Source organism: Mesoplodon densirostris, chromosome 4 (genome assembly GCF_025265405.1).
Source record: "Mesoplodon densirostris isolate mMesDen1 chromosome 4, mMesDen1 primary haplotype, whole genome shotgun sequence".
NCBI lineage: Eukaryota > Metazoa > Chordata > Mammalia > Artiodactyla > Ziphiidae > Mesoplodon > Mesoplodon densirostris.
Window position 1 is genome coordinate 173470256 of NC_082664.1, and position 21842 is coordinate 173492097.

The 21842-nt window shown below is 38.1% G+C and overlaps 1 protein-coding gene across 4 annotated transcripts in view; it reads right to left on the reverse strand.

The window, feature by feature from the left end:
• Positions 1-21842, reverse strand: part of ARHGAP21 (Rho GTPase activating protein 21) — a 131623-nt gene that overhangs the window by 56610 nt on the left and 53171 nt on the right. For all 4 annotated transcript variants that reach the window (XM_060097727.1, XM_060097726.1, XM_060097725.1 and 1 more), the window contains exons 3-4: positions 19986-20165; positions 17532-17556 (exon numbers count right to left, since the gene is read on the reverse strand). In XM_060097727.1, the coding sequence (XP_059953710.1) occupies positions 17532-17556; positions 19986-20165 (205 nt within the window). The remainder of the gene's footprint in view (positions 1-17531; positions 17557-19985; positions 20166-21842) is intronic.

The following is a 21842-nucleotide window of genomic DNA, read 5'->3' on the forward strand; positions in this document are numbered from 1 at the left end:
GTAATTTGAGTACAATACCACTAGGTGTCAGACATGAACCAAAATTTTCTGGCGTTATGAACCACCTAGGCAAGAAAGACTCTGGAGGATGTTATTCATTCAACAAATATTTAGTGAGCTTGGACAACGTGCCAGGAGCCGATCACTCTACAACGAACAAAACAGTCCTGGGATCTGTCTTCTGGAGTATTTGAAGTTTATGCAGCATCATTTTTTTCTCTCTCTAAAAGTTTCAGGAATTTCACAAAGTATGTATCACGTGTGGATTCAGAGCCGTTATTCCAGTTGCTCTAGATTTTAAGTTCTCCGCAAACCCGGAAAAATGTGTTGCAGTGTGCTAACCACGGGCAACTATCTTTCCATGTCTGACCTTACCACTGCCCGACCCCATAACTGATTAAACCTGCCCCGCATCTTTCTCCAAACCCTTTAGTCCTCTCTGGTCTTCAAGACTATCGATAAGTCCCCCTCAGAAATCACTCTTTCTTATAAGTTTACCCACAGATCAATATTACAACCAAATTCACCAGCAACCTCAACTTCCTTTCCCCCTTGACCTTTCAAAGCATTCCACTTGCCAATGTCCAGCTATGGACAATTCCAACCAGACCCTCCCTCTGCTCTTGTTCTTGGCCTGCAATGTCAACTGAGTAAAACTGCAGGACCCACTGGTTTAGAGTTTCCAAGTTCAGCTAAGGGCTTGACATTACTCACTAAAGTCTCTTGCTTGTATTTTAATCCCCGTTCCCTCAAGGCTGCTGTTTCAAACTTCTAATACCCTTCTTGGACTTGTTCTGGCATCTTGATCTGCTCACACTATTTGGATAACCTTATTTCTTACTTTACTGTCTTTCATCTGCTGAATCCTCATTTTTTTCTTTTTTAAATCTTTGTCTATCCTTACTTGCCTTTGTTCTTTCTCAGGTGAGGATTTAGTTACCAGCTTTCTTCAGGACCCTGTTCCCCAAATGGTCTCTTCTCAAGTGTAAAACCAATCTCTCTTCTTCTCTCCAGATCTCACAACACACAAAAGCTTCCCAAACTTAAGAGAACAACAAAACTTCTCCCTACCCTGCCACACAGCTTTCACCTCTCATTCCCCATCCTTTCATTTTCATACTTCTTGAAGAATACTCTATACTCACCTACTCTCATTTCTTTGCTTCTAATTCAGGGTTTCTCAGATGTTGACAAGTATCTCCTGGGGGACAGCATGCATCCCCCCTCCCCACTGTTCCCTGTTCTAATTTATGTCACAGCCCACTGATGCACCGGATCCACTCTGCCCACCACACTGAAACTATTCTTGGTAACTTTACCAGTTTGCTACTTGTCAGGTCAGGTCCAACAGTATCTTTTTTTTTTTTTTTTAATATTTATTTATTTATTTGGCCATGCTGGGTCTTAGCTGTACATTGAGGGATCTAGTTCCCAGAGCAGGGATCGAATCCAGGACCCCTGCATTGGGAGCGCAGGGTCTTAACCACTGGACCACCAGGGAATTCCCCCAATAGTATCTTTTTAGTCTCCACCCTAATGAATTCTCTAGGACAAATGCAAGTTATCCACCCTCCCCTAAAAATGATCGTCTCTTAAGTAGCAAGCCATCAACTCCTCCTGGCTGTCCTTATACCTTCCAAAACTTATTTTCAGATTTCCTTTCTGATTCTCCTTTCTCTGACCAGCTCTTAGATGTTGTCTTTCCTAGGGTTCTATCTTTACGCTGTGTGTCTTCATGCTCTCTGTGTATGATTTTATTGATGCCTAGGGCTTAGTTATAGCATATATAATGATGACTTCCAAATTTATTTTCAACCCTACCTCTCCCTATGAGCTCCATACCCAAATGTTCAACTAGGTACTGAACATTCTACCAGCATCAGAAATGTAACTTATCCCAAACTGAACTCATTTCCCCGGGGGGAATGAGGTGGGTGTGTTTTGCTTCCGTATCCCTCAGTCAATGGTACTTCCATCCATCCACTCATTCATGCCAGAAAAGCCAAGCATAATCCTCCACAAGTCATCTTTAACTGGCGACATACAATCTACCCCATGTCCTACTACCAAATCTGGGCAAATACAACTTCTAAATACCTCCGAAATCTGTTCTCGAATGCTGTTTTTTCCTTTGTCCTGATAAAATCCTATTCAGCACAAAGCACACCCCATCTGAGAAACCCTTCCCTGGTGGTTAGATGACTTGCCATGCTGTGACCCTGCCACAGTTGTGCAGACCTGTTTCTGCACTTACGTAATTATTTTACACCTTCATCTTCTACCATCCTATATAAAGATTCATTAAATGTATATAGGCTAGGAACTGTTCTGGGTTTAAAGAAAAAAAAGTAATAAAATAAAGTTGGGAATTTCCTGGTGGTCCAGGGGTTAGGACTCTGCGCTCCCACTGCACGGGGCACGGGTTCAATCCCTGGTCGGGGACTAAGATCCCGCATGCCGCGTGGCCATAAATACATACTTACAAATTATTTTTAAAATTAAAAAAAATAAAAATAAGGTTCCTGCTCTACAATCCAACTGAGGCAGAAAAATGTTCAATGAGAAAAAAGTAGCATGAGAGATGGTGAAAAGTGTGACAGAGAATAATAAGCAGAGTGAGAAGGAAAGGGAGAGGGAGAGGCAGGGATGTGATACTATTTTTAGGAAATGGTCAGGGAAGTCCTCTCTAGCAGGTGACATCTGTATCACTATCTAAAGGAAATGAGATTAGAGGCTATATTGCTCCCTTCCCAGCAATTAGTTTAGTGACTGGCTCTTGGAAGTGACTCAACAAATGTCTGCTAAGAGAATGAATAAACAACAGGAAATATATTTCTAGACTTAACGCATTTAGCATTCATACGCAAATACTTCTACTGCAGTTCTACACCAGAGATGAAAAATTATCTGTTAAATTTTGAAAGCAGGGACCATCACAATTAAATTCACTTTTTATTAACTGGATCTACGAATCATGTATTTTGAGTATAGACTAACTGGAGAGCAATCAGGAAAAAAATGGGCCTATTCAGCTAAGTGGTGTCTGTGATCAAGGTCTTAAGTTACGGAGCAGCTAAGAAAAGACAGCTCAAAGTCACGTAATTACAGGTCATCTCTGGAGCAACAGTTTCTATAGAGCAGTGATTTCTAGGACAGTCTAGAACATTAATACTCCAACTAGGTACTTTCCTGGACTTTCACCTTTACAGCCCTATTGTTCAGTATCCCAATTAGTTCTCTAAAATCCTAGATCGCCTATTTCCTAAAGGTTTTAGAACCATTAAAGAGATTTTTAAATCGCCTTTACCCTCTTGACTGCCAAAACTACCTTCATGCAATGTCTCACAAAGCCTGAAAATCTACTCCAAATATTGGATTTCTGACAATACCTACTTTAGTGCAATCAAATTCCCTTCATTTTAGATTACTGTAAGTATGATTTCCTGGGACCTTTAGAGTGAAGTTAGATTTTTTTTTTTAAACCTCTCATCTAACTTTACCAGTATACCAGTTTATTTTACAAATTCCTACTAAGGTCCAGGATTATTGTGTTTTTGTTATTAGTGTTCCAGCTTACACACTTAGCAACTGTGTGAAATAAGATTTCTAAATTTAAAAAGTGTCACCAAGACTTTGTGTTAAAGGGGGACTGATGGGAGAAAGGTGAAAGAAAAATAGGAAGGAAGTAGAGAGACAATAATTCCTCAACAGCTGAGGTCAGATACTAACATGCTGACTTTTGCAGCTTTGGGAACAGTCATTTGGGAATAGTATCAAGTGAAGGTGGTACTAGGGTGGTACCCGCCCTTTATTCAATACATTTACTCAACAAACATTTGTGCTCCTACTATGTACCATGCACTTAGTAGGCACTGAAAATTCAACAATGAAAGACATTGTCCACCCTTAATGATCTTTGTTCTTAAAGTAACACATAAAAACATTTTTTAATAAACATAATGACTAGTTTGGGTATGTAGGAAAATTTTACTTTGAACATTCTAATGACCAATTCTTGATAAAAGATAGAATCCCCCTTCTTATTTTTCTATTTTCCGTTATCAGATCTGTATTACTATCATCACCTCCCAGGAACAGGTATATTAGGAAGTAGAAAGTTTTCACTTGTTTACTACAATCACTCAGATTAACTGTGTCCAAAACATGAGTAGGGATTTTCCAGGAGAAAATCAGGGAAAGAGCCTACCTGCTTCTTTCACTAGTTGTGAAACAGCAATCTACTCCATCTTGTACAAAATATCCTTTCAAACATTTGGAAACTATTGAACATATTGAAAGCTATCACTTTCTCCCTCCCTGTGTATCTATATCTATACCTATATCTATATCTATATCTATATCTATATATATACATGTCCTTGTCATCACTGTCCTTTACACCTGGCGCTCCACAGTGTTTTGCTTTGTCCTATTTACTCAGAAGACCCTGAAGCCCTCCCTTCCCGTGTTTCCTACCTGTCAAATGAAGAGAAACAAAATAAATATATTGAGTTAACCTGTTGCTAGCAACATATAATATAAAAATCACTTATTATCTTTGTGTGTGTACACGTGTATGCAAGTTTATACATGTGTATATATTTTTACAGAAGGAAACGTTGCCCATAATAGCAAACTACAAATAAATTGGTAATTTTATTATAACTATGTTGATAGAATAAAGTTATTTTAACAAGACAAATACATGGGCAGCAAACCATTCGCTGAAGTATCCATATATTAGCAAAGTGAGTGAGTACAGGGAATACATCACTTATATTTGCGCCACAGTGTATATGCATACAAAGTGCAGCTACTAGAAAACTACCTCCCGGGACTTCCCTGGCTGTCCAGTGGTTAAGACTCCACGCTTCCACTGCAGGGGGGGCGGGTTCAATCCCCGGTAGGGGAACTAAGATCCCACATGCCACACGGTGTGGCCAAAAAAAAAACAAAGAACAAAAAAAGAAAATTACCTCCCAAAAGACTACTAATATCATAATATATGTCCAGGTTAGAACTTCCATCTTAAGGGCATCTGCACTCAGCAGGCAGAGGAAAAAGCCCAAGTCTTGTCCAGTTAGGAATCTGTTAGGAGACTTTCCCCACACTGAAGAGTAAGGGTAACTGGAAAGAATGTTCCCACCAGCCCAGAGGCTACCTCAGTGCTAACTAAGCAGAGTAGGGGGTAAGGGAAGGGAAACCGATCTCTAAGAAGTAGCTAGAGGCCAAACTTCACAGATTTATAGGCTAAATCAAGTAATAGCCTGGATCTGGACAAAGCAAACAACAATCTTTTATCCTAGATCTCAAAAAATCTTCAGTAATGATATTTGAAGGTCAATAAACACAAAATAGTCAAACATCCACAAAAAACACAAAATACTCAAACATCCACAAATAATAATAATAACAGCAACAACAACAACAAAAAACTCCAAAAACACAACACCCTCTGAGATAGAACCACCAGGAAAAAAAATAGAGAAAGAGACCCACAAAGGCTTCTGATAATGGAATCACTAGACAGAGATTATAAAACAACTTTGCTTATCATGTCTGAAGAAGTTTTTAAAATAAGCCTAAAAATGGTAAAGAGGAAACTATAGGAAGTGATCAAGCATATTCGGTGCACTACCCTAAAGAACTTCTAATAATTAAAATTTAAAATGCAAACAGCTAAAAAGAAAATTATTGAATATACATAGGGAGAAATTACCTGGAATGCAGACACACACACACAGAAGAAACAGAAAATTTAGGAGCCATGGTGGGTAGGGTAAGAAAATCTAACATATGTTTAATTGGAGCCCCAGAAGAAGAGAGCATTGGGGGTTACAGGAGGACACAGGTAATATGTGATGAGATGCTGGCTGAAAATTTCCTAGACTGATGATAGACATCCATCTACAGACACAAGAAGCTCAATGAATCCCAAACAAGAAAAATAAAAATATATCCTCACCTAGACTTATCATTACAAAATGGCTAAGCATCAAAGATATAGAGAAAAATCTTATTTATTTATTTAGGCTGCACTGGGTCTTAGTTGTGGCACATGGGATCTTTGTTGTGGCATATTTAGTTGCGGCAATGTGGGATCTTCAGTTGTGGCATGCTGACTCTTAATTGCAGCATGCATGTGGGAACTTAGTTCCCCGACCAGGGATTAAACCCGGGCCCCCTGCATTGGGAGTGTGGATTCTTACCCACTGGACCACCAGGGAAGTCCCTATAGAGAAAATCTTAAAAGCAGATATAAAAAAAGTTTGCCTTCAAAAAATCGATAAACCAAAATAGGAGAATGAAGTCCAGGGAGCCCCATGCTTTGCACTGCTTTTCGCCTTGAGGCAAATTCTGCTTCCAAAGTAAAGTCTGAGACTGAGAAGCTGTTCACGGCCTCCCTCGGTCTCAAAGCATCAGGGACACAAACATGGACGTTGCGGTCCAGCAAGGAAGAGGGCCCTGGAAAACACCATATGCTTTCAGTTGGACCTCCCAAGGAGTACAACACGTGAGTAGGGCTGCAAAGGTAGAAGCCCAGCCCTGTCCTGCCAAAGAGAACACAGCTGACTGCCAGCCCCAGCCTGGACCCACCATCACGTTCACCCTTGCCACTCCCCTGCCCCCCGAAGCAGGACTCCTCTAAGGGACAGTGTTAGTTTGGGGACTCCTCTCTGGCCCAGCACAGGCCTTCTGAGAACTGTGCTGCAGTCAGGGCCTTCCTACCAAATCCTTCTTTTTCTCTCTTCTTTCACAGGCATCAGACCTGTATCACAGTCTTAAGTCTTCCCCGTCCTTTCCTGCTCCTTTCTACAGGCATTTCCCTCAATAAATCTCTGCCATGTCTAATCATGTCTTGCCACCATTTCTGTCTTCGTGTCTGCTTCTCAGGGAACCCAAACTGATACTCCAAATATCAAAAGGACCAAAGTCCACCTTTATGTGAAGCAATCCTTGAACAGAGATGCAAAAATTCTAAATAAAACAGAAAGCCAAAACTGGTCATATATAAAAAGTACATACATTAGGAACAATCTTGGTTTAGTTCTGTAATGCAAAGTTGGTTTAACATTTAAAAAATAAATCAATATAATTCACTATATTGAGACTAAAGGAAAAAAAATCAAATGTTTATCCTAAAAGATGCAGAAAAATTCAAAACTCATTCATGGGAGAGATACACCACATTCATAGATTGAAAGATTCAATACCTCAAATATTTTCAAATATTCAACATTGTAAATAATATAAAACCAATCAAAATTCCAGAAGAATTTGTTTGTGTGTGTGTGTGTGTGTTACTGTAAATGGACAAGAACAGCCAATCCAATCTTGAAGACAAAATTGGAAGACTTACTCTACCTAACAGCAACACTTACTATATAGCTACAGTAATTAAGATCACAGTCTTGCAGCAAAGAAAGTGACCAATGGAATAGAACGGAGTTCAGCAAACTTTTCTGTAAAGGGCCAGATGGTAAATATTTTAGCCTTTGCAGGACTCATACAGTCTCTGTCGCATATTCTTTTTTTTAAACAACGCTTTAAAAATATAGAACTATTCTTAGTTTGGAAGCTGTACAAAAATGAGCCACATGCCAACTCCTGGAATAGAATATGGTCCAGAAACAGACCAAAACATATATAAACACTGTATGATCAAGGTGGTGTTACAGAGCAGTAGAAAAAATAGACTTTTCACTAAATAGTGCCAGGCCAAATGCATATCAATATGGGGAAAAATTAACCTTGATCCCGTACCACATGTAAAAATAATCAATTACAAGTGAATTGTAGATTTAATTGTGAATGACAAAACAATAAAGCATCTCGGAAGATAACACAGGAGAATATCTTCATGACCATGGAGTAGAAAAAAATTTCTTCAATAGCACTCAAAGTTTTAACCATAAAAGAAAAGATTGATAATTTGGACTATATTAAAATTAGGAACTTCCCTTTATCAAAATTACTAATAAGAAATTGAAAGGCAAGTCACAGCTGAATATCTGCTAAATATATAACTAACAAAATCTTCATCAAAAATATTTAGACTCCTACATATGAATTATTTTAAAAAGCACTGATAGCTAATAACCAAATAAAAGGTAATCGACTTCATCAGTGTCAAGAAAGTTTAAATTAACCCAAATGCCACTCCACTACACACTCACTAGAATGGATAAAATTAAAAAGACTGACAAATGCCAAGTGTTAGTGATGATATGGACCAAGTGGAATTCTCATACCCTGTTGGTAGCTGTGTAAATCGGTATAATCACTTTGGAAAACTTTTTAGCAGTATCTACTAAATGTGATTGTATGCATACCTATGAGTCAGTAATGCCATCCCTAGATATATATACCCACCAGAAATGAGGACATTTGTGCACAAAGTACGTGTAATAAGATGGCTCACAGCTGCACTGTTTGAAATAGGTAAACACTGGAAAAAATCTAAACGTCCATCAACAGTAGACTGAATAAATAAATTGCATATGTTCTTTTTGTTTTAAATCAACTTTATTATAACTTACCTAAGATAAAATGTACCCATTTAAGTACACAGTTCCTAAGTTTTGACAAATGTACACACCCATGCAACCACCACCACAATCAAGATATAGAAGATTTCCATCAAGCCCCAAACTTCCCTTGTGCCTCTTCCTAGTCAATTCAGGCAACCACAGATTTGTTTAGATTTGTCTTTCCTGGAGTTTCACATAAATGGAATCAGAGGATATGTACTCTTTTTGCACTTGGCTTCTTCACTAATCAAAATGAGTTTGACAGGAAACGTGTGAGCAATAAACGTAGATAAATTAGATTTCATCGAAAGTTAAAATTTTGTGCATCAAAGGACATTATCAAGAAAATAAAAAGACAACCTACAGAATGAGAGAAGATCTATGCAAATCATGTATCTGATAAGGGCCTAGTATCTAGAATATATAAAGAACACTTCCAACTCAAAAAGAAAAAGACAAACAGCCCAATTAAAAAAATGGGCAGTAGATTTGAACAGACATCTCTCCAAAGAAGATATAAAAATGGCCACCAAGCCCATGAAAATGCTCAACATCATTAGTTATTAAGGCAATGCAAAGCAAACCAAAATGAGACACCACTTCATACTCAATAGGTTGGTTATAATAACAAAACTGGAAAATAACACGTGTTGGTGAGGATGGAGAGAAACTGGGGTCCTCCTATATTGCTGATGGGAATGTAAAAATGGTGCAGGTACTACGGAAAACCGTTTAGCAGTTCCTCAAAATGTTAAACATAGCATCACCATATGACCCAGCAATTCCACTCCTAGATATATACCTCAAAGAATTTAAGATAGGAATGCAAACAAACACTTGTACATGCATGTTCATAGCAGCACTAATCACAACGGTCAAAAGGTGGAAACAGCCCAAATGGCCATCAATGGATGAATGGATAAACAAACTGTGATATATACCTACAATGTAATGTTATTCAGCCATAAAGAGGAATGAAGTACTGATATATGTGACACACAGACAAAACCTCAAAAACATTACACTAAGTGGAAGAAGCCATATGAAAAAGGTTGCATATTGTATGATTCCATTTATATGAAATATCTAGAATAGGTTAAATCCATGGGGACAGAAAACAGACTGGTGGTTGCCAGGGACCTGGGGGAGGGGAGAACAGTGAATGACTGCTTACTGGACATGGGTTTCCTTTTGGGGTGACGGAATGTTTTGGAACTAGATAGAGGTGGCAGATGCACACTGCATACATCTCCTTTAATTCTCTACTAAATGTCACTGAATTGATCACTTCAAAAGGGTGAATTTTATGTTAGGTGAATTCCACCTCAAGAAAATAAATGTTTTTGAGATTGATCCAAGAGGCCCTGTGTAGTCCATTATATGGATATACCACAATTTGGTCATCAATTCATATGTTGGTTAATATTTAGGTCGACTCAATCCAGTGCTTATTTAATATGAATAATTTGAACATTTCTGTACAAAGATTCTTGCAGGCATGTTTCATTTATCTTGGGTAAATACCTATAAGTGCCCTTATCATTTCACAAAAATAAGTAAAAAAACCCAAAACAAAACAAAAACAAAAAAAGTGTTATCAGTCATAATATAACTGAATCAAAGATGAAAACCAACTGCAGACATTAAAGCAATGATGCTTTATCCTTAAGCCCAGCAGATTTAAGCCAAAAGTACATATTCAATTATGAAGATAAAGAAGAAAACTAAACAAGTATGATATGCTAATTCTATGTTAACAAAATTATACCTGAATTTTGAATCAGTGAATTTTTTACTTTTTTTTTTTTCTTGGCTGCATTGGGTCTTCATTGTTGTGCACGGCCTTTCTCTAGTTGCAGCGAGCAGGGGCTACTCTTCGTTGTGGTGCACGGGCTTCTCATTGCAGTGGCTTCTCTTGTTGTGGAGCACGGGCTCTAGGTGCATGGGCTTCAGTAGTTTTGGCTCACGGGCTCTAGAGCACAGGCTCAGTAGTGGCGGCGCACGGGCTTAGTTGCTCTGTGGCATGTGGGATCTTCCTGGACCAGGGCTCGAATCTGTGTCCCCTGCATTGGCAGGCGGATTCTTAACCACTGCATCACCAAGAAGTCCCTCAGTGATTTTTTTAATACTGCTTGACTTTCAAGGGAACAGAACCCTCTTTCCTTCACATTTTCAAGAATGAATTATGTGAGAGTAAAGTTCTTTCTGAGAAGCTGGGGTGGGAATTGAGAGAAAACTCTAGAATCAAACTGTCCAACTCTACCACTTGCTAGTTACTTAGGCACTTTGTGCCTCAATTTCCTCATCTTAAAAATGGAGATGAGGGGGCTTCCCTGGTGGCGCAGTGGTTGGGAGTCCACCTGCCGATGCAGGGGACACGGGTTCACGCCCCGGTCCGGGAAGATCCCACATGCCGCGGAGGGGCTAGGCCCGTGAGCCATGGCCGCTGAGCCTGCGCGTCCGGAGCCTGTGCTCCACAACAGGAGAGGCCACAACAGCGAGAGGCCCGCGTAACACACACACACACAAAAATGGAAATGATAATAATATCCACCCCAGAAAGTTGTTGTGATGATTAAATGAGTTAATCCATGCAGAGTCTTAGAACAGCACCTGGCACGCTGTAAGTTAGCTGCTTCCGCCACCCAGTCACTACCACCATCATCATCATCACCCTGTCACCATCACCACCAGCATCACCACCACCATCATCATCACCCTGTCACCATCATCATCGCCCCATCACCAGCATCATCACCACCACCACATCATCTTCTTCATCATCATCATCATCATCATCACCACCACCATCATTTCTACTTTGTAAAATATCTTCAAGACAGTTTAAGACACCTGTAATGTTCAATTGAACAGCACTAGAAGTTAATAAAAATATGCAGCTAATTAGTATATTTACCTAACTACCAGAGAAACTCAAAACTCAAATAATTTACCTGTCAATACAGTTAAAAATGGATCCTAAGGGGTTCAGTTAATGTGCCTTCCCAAAGATATGGTGAGATCTGTGAAGCCCACTCGGTTAGTATTGCTACATTTCAAAAGTAACATGAACACAATTCTGACACCCTACCACCACACCATAGACCACAGACCTAACCATAATAAGAATTTCTTCTTCCAACCAATTTTCGGGTCCATAATTTAGTGTTATATTATCCTGAGGGAATAGGTTTTCAATTTATTAATGGAAATCAACGGCATAAAATATACTCAATTTTCTCAGCTCTACAGAATTTAGATCTTCATTAAACTGAAGAACATTTGATCTCTAAACATAGTGAGTGCTGTTCATTAAATGATGAACTAGGCCAATTACATTTCTCTCTTGGGGAATTTGGAATTATTATGATGACAGAGCAGGGAAGGAAGAAGATACAGTTAGGGTTGTTCCTTCTACAGAGGTCAGCATATGAGACAATCATGTATAATCAAAACTATCTGTGAACATCATTTAAACCATCCTGTAAGTAGCAGAGTTTAGGCCTTTGGAGGATCATATGCCAAGATTTTGTTGCTGTTGTTACTCTGCATTAATTATTTTCCAAGTCCTAATTCTGGTGTCTGGGGCACCCTGGGTATCCTACAGCACTTGACTTTGAATTTGGAGATGTCTTATTTGTTTCTTAGAATTAACACATCTTTCCTAAGGTGGCCTGGCGGGGGCGGGGGGGTTCTATGTCTTGCCACTAAACTATCCTTCATTAGAAAACTCTAACACGGACTACAGAGCTGTTTGTCAAAAATGACTGCAATCACAAAATACAAATTTTTACTACTGAGAAAGTATATAGAATTCCCAGATACTTTTTTTTTCTACTATTAACATGCTTGAATATAAAGTTTAATGCCAAAGTAGAAATCCACCAGTTATTGAGCATAACAAAATGACATACACATTTTAGAATATTGGAAGTGTCCCTACAACTAAGCTGAGGTAGAGTTTTTCTCATAGAATAAGTAAAGGAGAAATCAGGGTAATTACAAACCTTCTATTATTCTTATTTTGATTATTTATGCATTTATGATTTAAGGGACAACAGGACGTCAGCAAGATAGCAATTATCCGCCAGCATTATTATCACCAAAAAATATTTTTCTACCTTAATGGCCTTTCTCTTGTAAACAGTATTTGCATTATAGCACAGAAAACTAACAAGAAAGAAAAATAACTTTTAAAACACAAGAGAGGACACATATATACAAGATATGAGAAATAATATATAACAGAATGGAAAAGTTGGGTAAAGAGAATAATCAGAAAAGTAACTGGCAAAAGAGACTCCACTGAGGTACCAAAAGGAAAGAACACCAAACAAAACCTTTCAACCGTTTCACAGAATTCTGGCAACATAGCAGGATCTCTTAGGAGCTTGAATAAAATTCTGGGAATTCTTTTCTCTCCAGTGATTCTAGGCTCTGACTCGGATCATTATACCGGAGGTTGGGATTCTATTTCATTAAACAAAATTCATATAAAAGGATTTTGTAATCTCAGTACGCTTGAAAATAAGTCTGAAAAGGAAATGAGACTATAAAATAAATATCGAAACATTCAGCTGAGTCAAAATAATAGATTACATGTCATTTGTCTCTAAATAGGTTGTATTTTTTAAACGGATCTATAAACAATTGTTCACAAGTCAGAAGATATTTTTCACATAGAATATGTTCTGACAGATGATCTGATCAGTTTATCTTTAATGGTACTATGAGTACTAAACGTAAGCTAAGTAGGCCTCTGTAGACCAGCCTGTGACCCCCACTGCCAACTGGGATGATGAAAGCAAGCCTGGCCCAGGGAGGCAAAAGGACACAGAGAACTAGGAACTCTTTAAACTCATTTAACTTTCCAGGTCCATTGCCAGCCAGCTATTCAGAGTCCAGTAACAAGTGGTGGGTGCTCCTACAAGATGTCTGGGGCCTCTGAACTTGGTGTTTCCCTGACCTTGTTGTGAATTCTTTGTCTTTAAGTGTTCACAAATATGGAACAGGTTTCCTTGTTTTTTGGGTTTTTTTTTTCGTTTTTTGGCCTCGCCATGCAGCATGTGGGATCTTAGTTCCCCGACCAGGGATCGAACCTGCACTCCCTGCACTGGGAGTCCTAACCACTGGACTGCTAGGGAAGTCCTCCATGTTTCTTTGTTTTTAACTTTCTCAATGCGGAGATATTTCACAGAGTTAATTTCCTAACATAGTAAATATACCCTATATTTATCTACTAATTCTTGACCCTATGTAAGTCAAACTATTTTTTAAAGTCAACAGATATAAAATCGCACCGTTTAAAGAAGATGGGCTTCAGAGTTACACATGCCTGATTTGGAAGTCCAGCTCTGTCACTTAGCTGTGTGATCTTGGGCAAGTTACTTTATGTCTTTTTCAGCCTCAGTTTCCTCATCCACAAAATGGGAATACTGTCTCACACCTCACAGCATTACAATGAGGATTAAACAGCATAATAACATATACTATGATTCCTACTATAGATTAAGTCCTCAATCAGATATTAATTTCTACCACCCTCCAAAAAATAAAAATTCAAGTAGTTCTCCTTTCAGGTATATTACAAACATATCATAAAATAATTTCTTTAGGTATTCTCATATCTTTTTATAGTGTTCTTCTTAGGAAGAAAACATACAGATGTTCTGGACTTTATAAATAATCTTACTTTGATGGACCTTGCTTCGTAGGAGGTAAGGTGCTTGAATTTGTATTTTTCTTATTTTAAAACCTTAGTTATGTTGTGTTTATTTTAATTCTTCTATTGGCCTTTTAAATTAAATTGTTTTCCTAGCTTATAATTATTTTTTCCCTCAATCTGTTGGATTCCTGATGATAAGATTATTACATTTCAATTATTTACATTCTTTGACTTTTTTCTTTTAGCTATTTTATCTTCTAGTTATTAATATATTGATTGACTCTGTATTTTCTTAAACTAACATTTTTCTTACTCATGATTATTCCTTCATTGACAACATGCAATGCCAGTAGGATGGCCAGATAATTTAACCTCAAATTATAGCGGTAACTCAATTCAGATCAAAATTCAGTTGTGAGGTATAATAATCATTAAAGATCACTGGATATGTAGTCCTGAATATCCATTCTTCTAAATGGTCTGAGTATTGTCACCAGATCAAGCCAGACTCTTGGGGACCTGTACAGTTGGGCCATTGTTTTGGTATCCATCACTATAACCCAAGGTTTCTCAACACTGGCACTATTAACATTTGGGCCGGATAATTCTTTGGGGTGGCGGGGGCGGGAAGGGGGGTGTCCTGTGCATTGTAGGATTCTTACCAGCATCTCTGGCCTCTCCCTGCTAGATGCCAGCAGCACACCCTCCCCCCACCCTAACTGCCAGCAGCACACCCTCCCCCCACCCTAACTGCGACAACCGACACTGCCATGTGTTCCCTGGGGAGCAACTCTGTCCCCAGTTGAGAAGTTCTTTACACTAAATTGGACCGTGGGGTTTTGAAGTCAGCTTACATTGAGGAATCTCTTAAAAAATAGTCATATAAAGGGATGGGACTGAGGATGTTACCTACTATATTATTCTTTGTTTCCATTAGGAGGAACCATAGGAGAAACGTGTCTCAGACTTCAGTGCAAACCAGATGTTGTTTTCTTATGGATAATGTGAATCCTTGGCTAATCCTTAAATAATAATCCATCCTTCCTTCCTCCTTCCCTCCCTTCCTCCCTCCCCCTCCCCCTCCCTTCCTTCCTTCTCTCCTTCTTTCTTTCTCTCGCTCTCTCTCCCTTTTTTTTTTCTTGCCACTGGGAAAAGCTCAGAAGCAAATTTATAGCCCATCTTTGATAACAGTGTAGGATCTACAGCATGCATTTACGTGTACTAAACCTCTCAAATGTCAGTTTAATTCATTTTTCCCCCATGAACGTTTTAATCTTATTTTTATCTTACTATAATACCTGCATGTGGACACAAACACTTTTTTGAATGAGATTAAGTATAAATTAATAAATAAAATGGTATTTAAACTGTAATTTTTCCCAGCAGATCACACCCTTTAGTCTCACTTTATCATGCCTCTCCAAATCTCCTTCTGTTAGATCTAGATCTTCCAAGTTTTCCCTTACAAATGTTTAAGTCTATTATCTCCAGTCAAAGCATATAATGAAATGTCACTTCAGTGAATGGATATGTCAGAAATATAATCATCTGCAGAATAAAGTTTTATAACTAAGTCCCTCTACATTTATTAGCAGTATATCTCTCCCAGTAGAAACTAGAACATGACAGGCATGAAATTCTAGGTGCTGTGTGTCTGGTAGCTAGTCCAGGCATCAGTACATCACTCCGTAGGATGATGGGGAGACAGAGGACCCACGTCTTCTTTTCTCTTGCCTCTCGTGGTTTTGTCAGTCTTCCCTTTCCCCACTAAGGCCAAGTAACATTTGGAATCCATCCTGAGCCCTGGTGCACGACAGATGGTGACCTTGTGCAAGGAGTGGCCCATCTTGCACAACGGTGACAACTATGAAGGGTCCTACCTCACCCTACACACTCATTACTTTTGATAGTGCTGAAAGAAGCAATTTTCCTCTCAGTGTAACCCTTAACATAACCATTCCAAGACCTCAAATCAGATATGGGTATTATAAAGGTCCATCAACAGGTGAGTGCATAAACAATTTATGGTCTATTCAAGCAAGGGAAAAACCACTCAGCAAAAAAAAAAGTAGTACTATTAGTACCTACACTTACAAAGTGGTGAATCTCAAAACTACTATGCCAAAGAAGATGGGCTGAGAAGATGTATCTTTGAAAGATACAAAGAGTACATATTGTATTATTCCATTTATAAGAAATTCTAGAAGAGGCAAAACTCATCTATAGTGACAGAAAGCAGATCAGTGATTGTGTAGGGCCAGCAGAGTGTTGACAGCAAAGCCATACAAGGGAACTTTACAGAATGACGGAAAGGTTCTTTTTGGTATCACATCTTGATTGGAATGGTGGTTTCCCATCACATATTTATCACAACAAAACCTTAAGTATAGCAGTACACTTAAATTACGTGCAAATGGGTATTCTTGCTAAAAATGCATCATTTCAAACTAATAATAAGAAAACATCAAGACAAAACCAAATTGAAAGACATTCAAAATAACTGACCAGTGCTACTCAAAATTACCAAGCCCGTGAATTACAAGGAAAGACTGAGGCACTGTCACAGACTAGAAGAACCAAGGGGGTGTGACAAGTGAATGCAATGTGAACTCCGGGAACAGAAAAGGGGAAAAATCCAAATAAGTCCTGCAGTTTAGATAGGAGTGCCTTAATTTTGTTAAGTGTACCATAGTTATGTTTTTAACACGAGGGGAAGTTGAATGAAAGATATATGGATACTTTCCACTATTTTTACAACTTTTTAAACATCTAAAATTATATAGAAATAAGTTTTCTAGATGGGTGCTTTTTATTGTGTATAAATTTTAATTCATTAAAGTTCATATAAGATTGAAACAAAGATAAATGGCAGTTTTTAAGAAATAACCCCATCACCAGCCTTTTAAGTTCATTAAATATGTTTAAATCAAGAGTAAGACTAACTACAAGAACCAAAATACTCTACTTCTCAATATTTGAACCAATAAATCTAGCAGATAAAACACACACTAAAAGAATCACTAAATTTAAAAGATTACTAATTGAATTTAAAAATCTTAGAATTACTTCCCTCAGAATCATGATACATTCCCCCACATAAACACTAATATATAAATGACAATAAAATCATCACACAAATTATGGTGACACAATGGAATCCATAAAATTTTGAAGTCTACGGTAAAAACGTTTAATTTCTATGACTCTCACATCTAAAGACTGTTGTTATATATTTGGACTCCAAAAACTATATCATCTCATTGAATATTACTTAAAGACTGGAAGGACATGGGTAAAAAAACATTCAGAGAAAAATTCAACCTTTTATAACATACCTCCTCTGTTGCCATTTTCTTCATCCTACAAAATAAAAATATATATATTCATATATGAATAATGTTTATAACTGGTAAAATCACAGTGAGGCTCAATTCAAGTCAAATTGCCCTCCCCAAAATGTGCCAATTACGGTCTCACTAACAGTACCTCTTGCCAGAAGGAGGAAGCTGTCACACACAGAGATGGGAAGGCTATAGGTAAAGCCAATTTATGAGGAGGACAACAGAAGTTTCTGACATACTGAGTGTAAGATGTCTAAAATGGACATCCAAGGAGAGTTGTCAGGAGTAAACAGCTGTACAGAGAGGGCCAGGCTGGTCATCACTTATGTGCTATACATTGAAAAATGGGCCTTTAAAGGCTATTACAGGACCCAGAACTGTCTTTGGATACATTGGCTCCAAATTGGTATATATTTAAAACCTTGAGCTTTATCTATTTGGTTGCTTTCATTGCTACCAGGCTGTCTCGCTGCCATGTTATCTACCTCTAGTTGGGAAATTAGCAAAGCAACTTCAAAAAACTAGCATAAAAATACATTTATTCAAATATTTGTTGAGCCTCTACCATACAAAAACTAAAATGTACTGCAGAAAGAAAAACAGAGATTTAGTGAAGGGCTGATAATTTGTTATACAATTTTTGACCTTTATTTTGGCTGCCCAAATACATAGTTTTTTCCTGGTTATATGCTCTGTTCTGAGACCGCCAAGGTTGCCAGATACATAACATAATAAAGACGTTGTATTAACTGCACATTTTCTGAAAGCTCTACAATATTAATTTTTATATACTCCTTTGAAGTGAATGAACAAATTTTTATAACTGAAAAGATTTCAATAAATGTTTTCCATGTAAAAGGTGTAAGACAGACCTATTTGCAAGAACATCTGTGTTAAATAACAGCATTAATAGCTGAGGTTTAATGAGCAATTACTGTCTGCCAATTCCTGTACTAACTGTTTTATATGTATTACATCACTTACTCAACACAGCCACAGTGAGGAAAGTGCTGTCACTGTCTATTAGGAGACTAACCCAAGGTCACAAAGCTAAAAAGGGCAGAGATGGGACTCAAACCCAGGCCCTTTTGACTCCAAAGATTGTGTTAGCAGCTACACTGTGCCTCTAAAATTTCTAGAAATATTTTCCGATTACATTATAACAATAATAATAATGCATTTGAAATTCGTGTTTAGCAAAATTATCTTACAAAAACTGTACTATCTATATCATCATGATCCAAAGCTCTTCTTCACAACAAAACCAAAAGACAAAAAATAAAATTCAGTCTTAATATGTAATTAACGCAAGGGACTCTTAAATTTTCAACTACTCTCACATGTGACCTAATACCTAAGTTATACTATTTAAGACATTTAAAGACAAAGTAGATTCTTAGGGAATCCAGTTCAACTGTTTTATACATTTCAGGAACACCGAACTGGTCAATTTTAATTCTAAAGATAGCAATTATTCATAATCCTTAAAAACTCTTTAGTACTTTTAAAAGCTTACCTTATAAGACATTTTCCTAGATAGAAATATTTAAGAAAGATATAATAAAAAAAAAAGTGTGGCCTCCAGAAGCAATTTGACACTATGTTTTACAAGACAGCCCAAGATTCATAGATATTTAGAATTAGAAAGGACTTTCTAATCTTCTAGTACAATCCCCTCGAATTAGAATGGAAATCTAGAAGCCAAAAGAAGTTAAGTGGCTTGGCCAACGTCTTCCAAGTCTTCTGAATGTCATTATTTCCATTACACTGTTGAACAACAGTTAAGCATCAGGCATTCATGTTGGCCAAGTTCAAATCCTAGGTCCACCACTTACTCATTATATGACTCAGACCAGTTTCCACATCTGTTATATGAGGTTAATAGTAAACTGATATAATGCTCATAAAGAATACAGAACAAGTACTCAGGATGTCAGCTGCCATTATAATGATTCCATCCGCTGCTTATGAGACCATGTTCCTATACGTTGAAGCGTATTAGTGTAATGCACTCTAGTGAGAAGCTGTGTTTTTAAATTCTGACTTGCCATCATATTACTTATCTGAAAGTTAAGTATCATTCTAATTCTAATAACTTTTTATAACTGTCCAAATATTTTAATGAACTATATTTCCTCTGCATGCTCAGCCTAGAAAACTCACCACCTTTCTAGATATTAGAAAAACAGCTACATATTAGAAAAAGTAGAGTGAAGTTTAGAATTAGAAGTTCTAGTAAAAAAGATTTGGAGTTCATAATCACTATGACCTTTCAGAGGAGATTAAAGTGTTTGTTCTAGAAGGTAAAAAATATCTAAAAGATGGAAAAGAATATAATAAAAATGCAGATATAACACAATTCTTTTAAGATAGAAAGAAGGCAGGATGAGAGGAAGACAAGAAGGAGACAGGAAATGCCTTGTGTTCTACTTTAATTACTTCTCTTACCTTATATGAAAATTGAATTGCCGACTCTGGGGGATAAACAATAAAATGCCTTAATGTAAAACCAAAGCCTTGGGATGTTCTTTTCAACATAACTGTTTTGGGACCTGGCCAGGAGAATGTTTCATCTTCGGATGGTGATACAGTTTCACTTTGTTCTTTTCCATCTTTACTTTTTGATACCTAAAATGAAAAGACGTTTAAAAGTTAACTATGTAACACAATATACTTCATCATTTGGGGAAAAAATTTATGTGTAAAAATATAATACCTGAGTGCAGAAAGGAACATACTGGAGAACAAGAACCATATTCTGATGCATGAACTACATGTGGTACAACAAATCATGCGGATTATCAAAAACTGAATTTTTTTCCTAGAGAGGGATGCTCTGAAAAGTTAATCAGAAGCAAGAAAGAACTCTGGGAAATGAGAAATATAATGGCTAAAATTTTAAATGCAATAGATGGAATGAAAGACAACACAAAGAAAATCTCACCGAGCACTAAGGACTAAGAAACAGAAACTATGAAAGAAGAGACATGAAACTGTTGCGAGTAAGAACACTAAACATGTTATCAGTCCAACGGCAGCAAAGGATATTAGAAAATCAGAGCTAAGGCTTCAGGTTCTGAGCGCAAATTCAGTATCCACATAGATAATCCTTCCAATACCCTGGCTTTCCAGTTCTCTGCTATCTCTCTCCAACTCTTGGCTTTTATCTGCTCATGAGTAAAAACCCTCTGCAACCTCAGATCAAGGAGCCCACCCTGCATCCCTCTCACAGGCCAACCCTTACGATTCTTCCATCTGAGACTGACCCTATCCCTGCCCCTCACTGCCCCACGTCCTCTGCTCTCTCTTAAACCAGCTTCAGTTCATTCCTTTGCCTTCTCTCACTTCCTCAAAGTCACCTGAGAAGACCTCACCCTGGATAAATCAACATGACCTACTCTGGACCTGCATGCACGTGGCCAAACATGGGTGGAGAAAAACAAAAAAATTAAGCCGAAGGCTTTCCCTCTAAGTTCATGACTGCTAACCTCAAGCGAGCCTTCAGTGTTGTCCATCCATTTCTCTCCAGTCCATTCACCCAAGACGACCATTTCATCCCTTCTCCCCAGACCCTCACTTGGAGCTGATGACCTTGCTTTTATTACACTGAAAACACACAAGCAGGACAGTGAGAGCTTAGTCGCCAGCCACATCTCCCCACCTACCTGCAACTGTGCCACTTTCCTGTTTCCCTCCTGTGACAATGGCTGCACTGCCCATTGTTCTAAGGCCCCAGCACTTATGTACTAGATCCTATTCTCTCTTCCTAGACAAAGACATGGTCCCAGCGATTCTCCCCTCGCTCTTTTACATCATGTTTTCTCTTTACGACATCATTCCCATTGGCGCGTGTGTACGTTTTCTAAGTTCTTTAATCTTAAAACAACAACACAAATCCTCTCTTGACCACAGCCCTCGCCAGCTTCCACTTTGTTTTCCTGCCTATCTTTACAGGAAAACCTCTTGAAAGTTATCTATGCTGCTATCTCCAATTATTTTTCTCCCATTTGTCTCTTAAATCCCCTTAAATCAGGCTGTTGCCTCCCTAATTCCCAGAAACTGCTCTTGTCAAGGTCCCCAAAGACTTCTACATCTCTGAATTGAATGATCAATTCTCAGCCCTCGTCTTCTGTGACCTATCAATTGGTGCAGGGGATCACTTCCTGCCTCAAAAACTTCTCCACATGACTTCCCACACCGAATTTCCTCCTAACCGCCAGGCTTCTGCTCAGTCTCCTTCGCCACCTCATCAACTGCTCCACTTCTGAATTTAGGAATACCTAGGACTCAGCCCATGGACCTTTC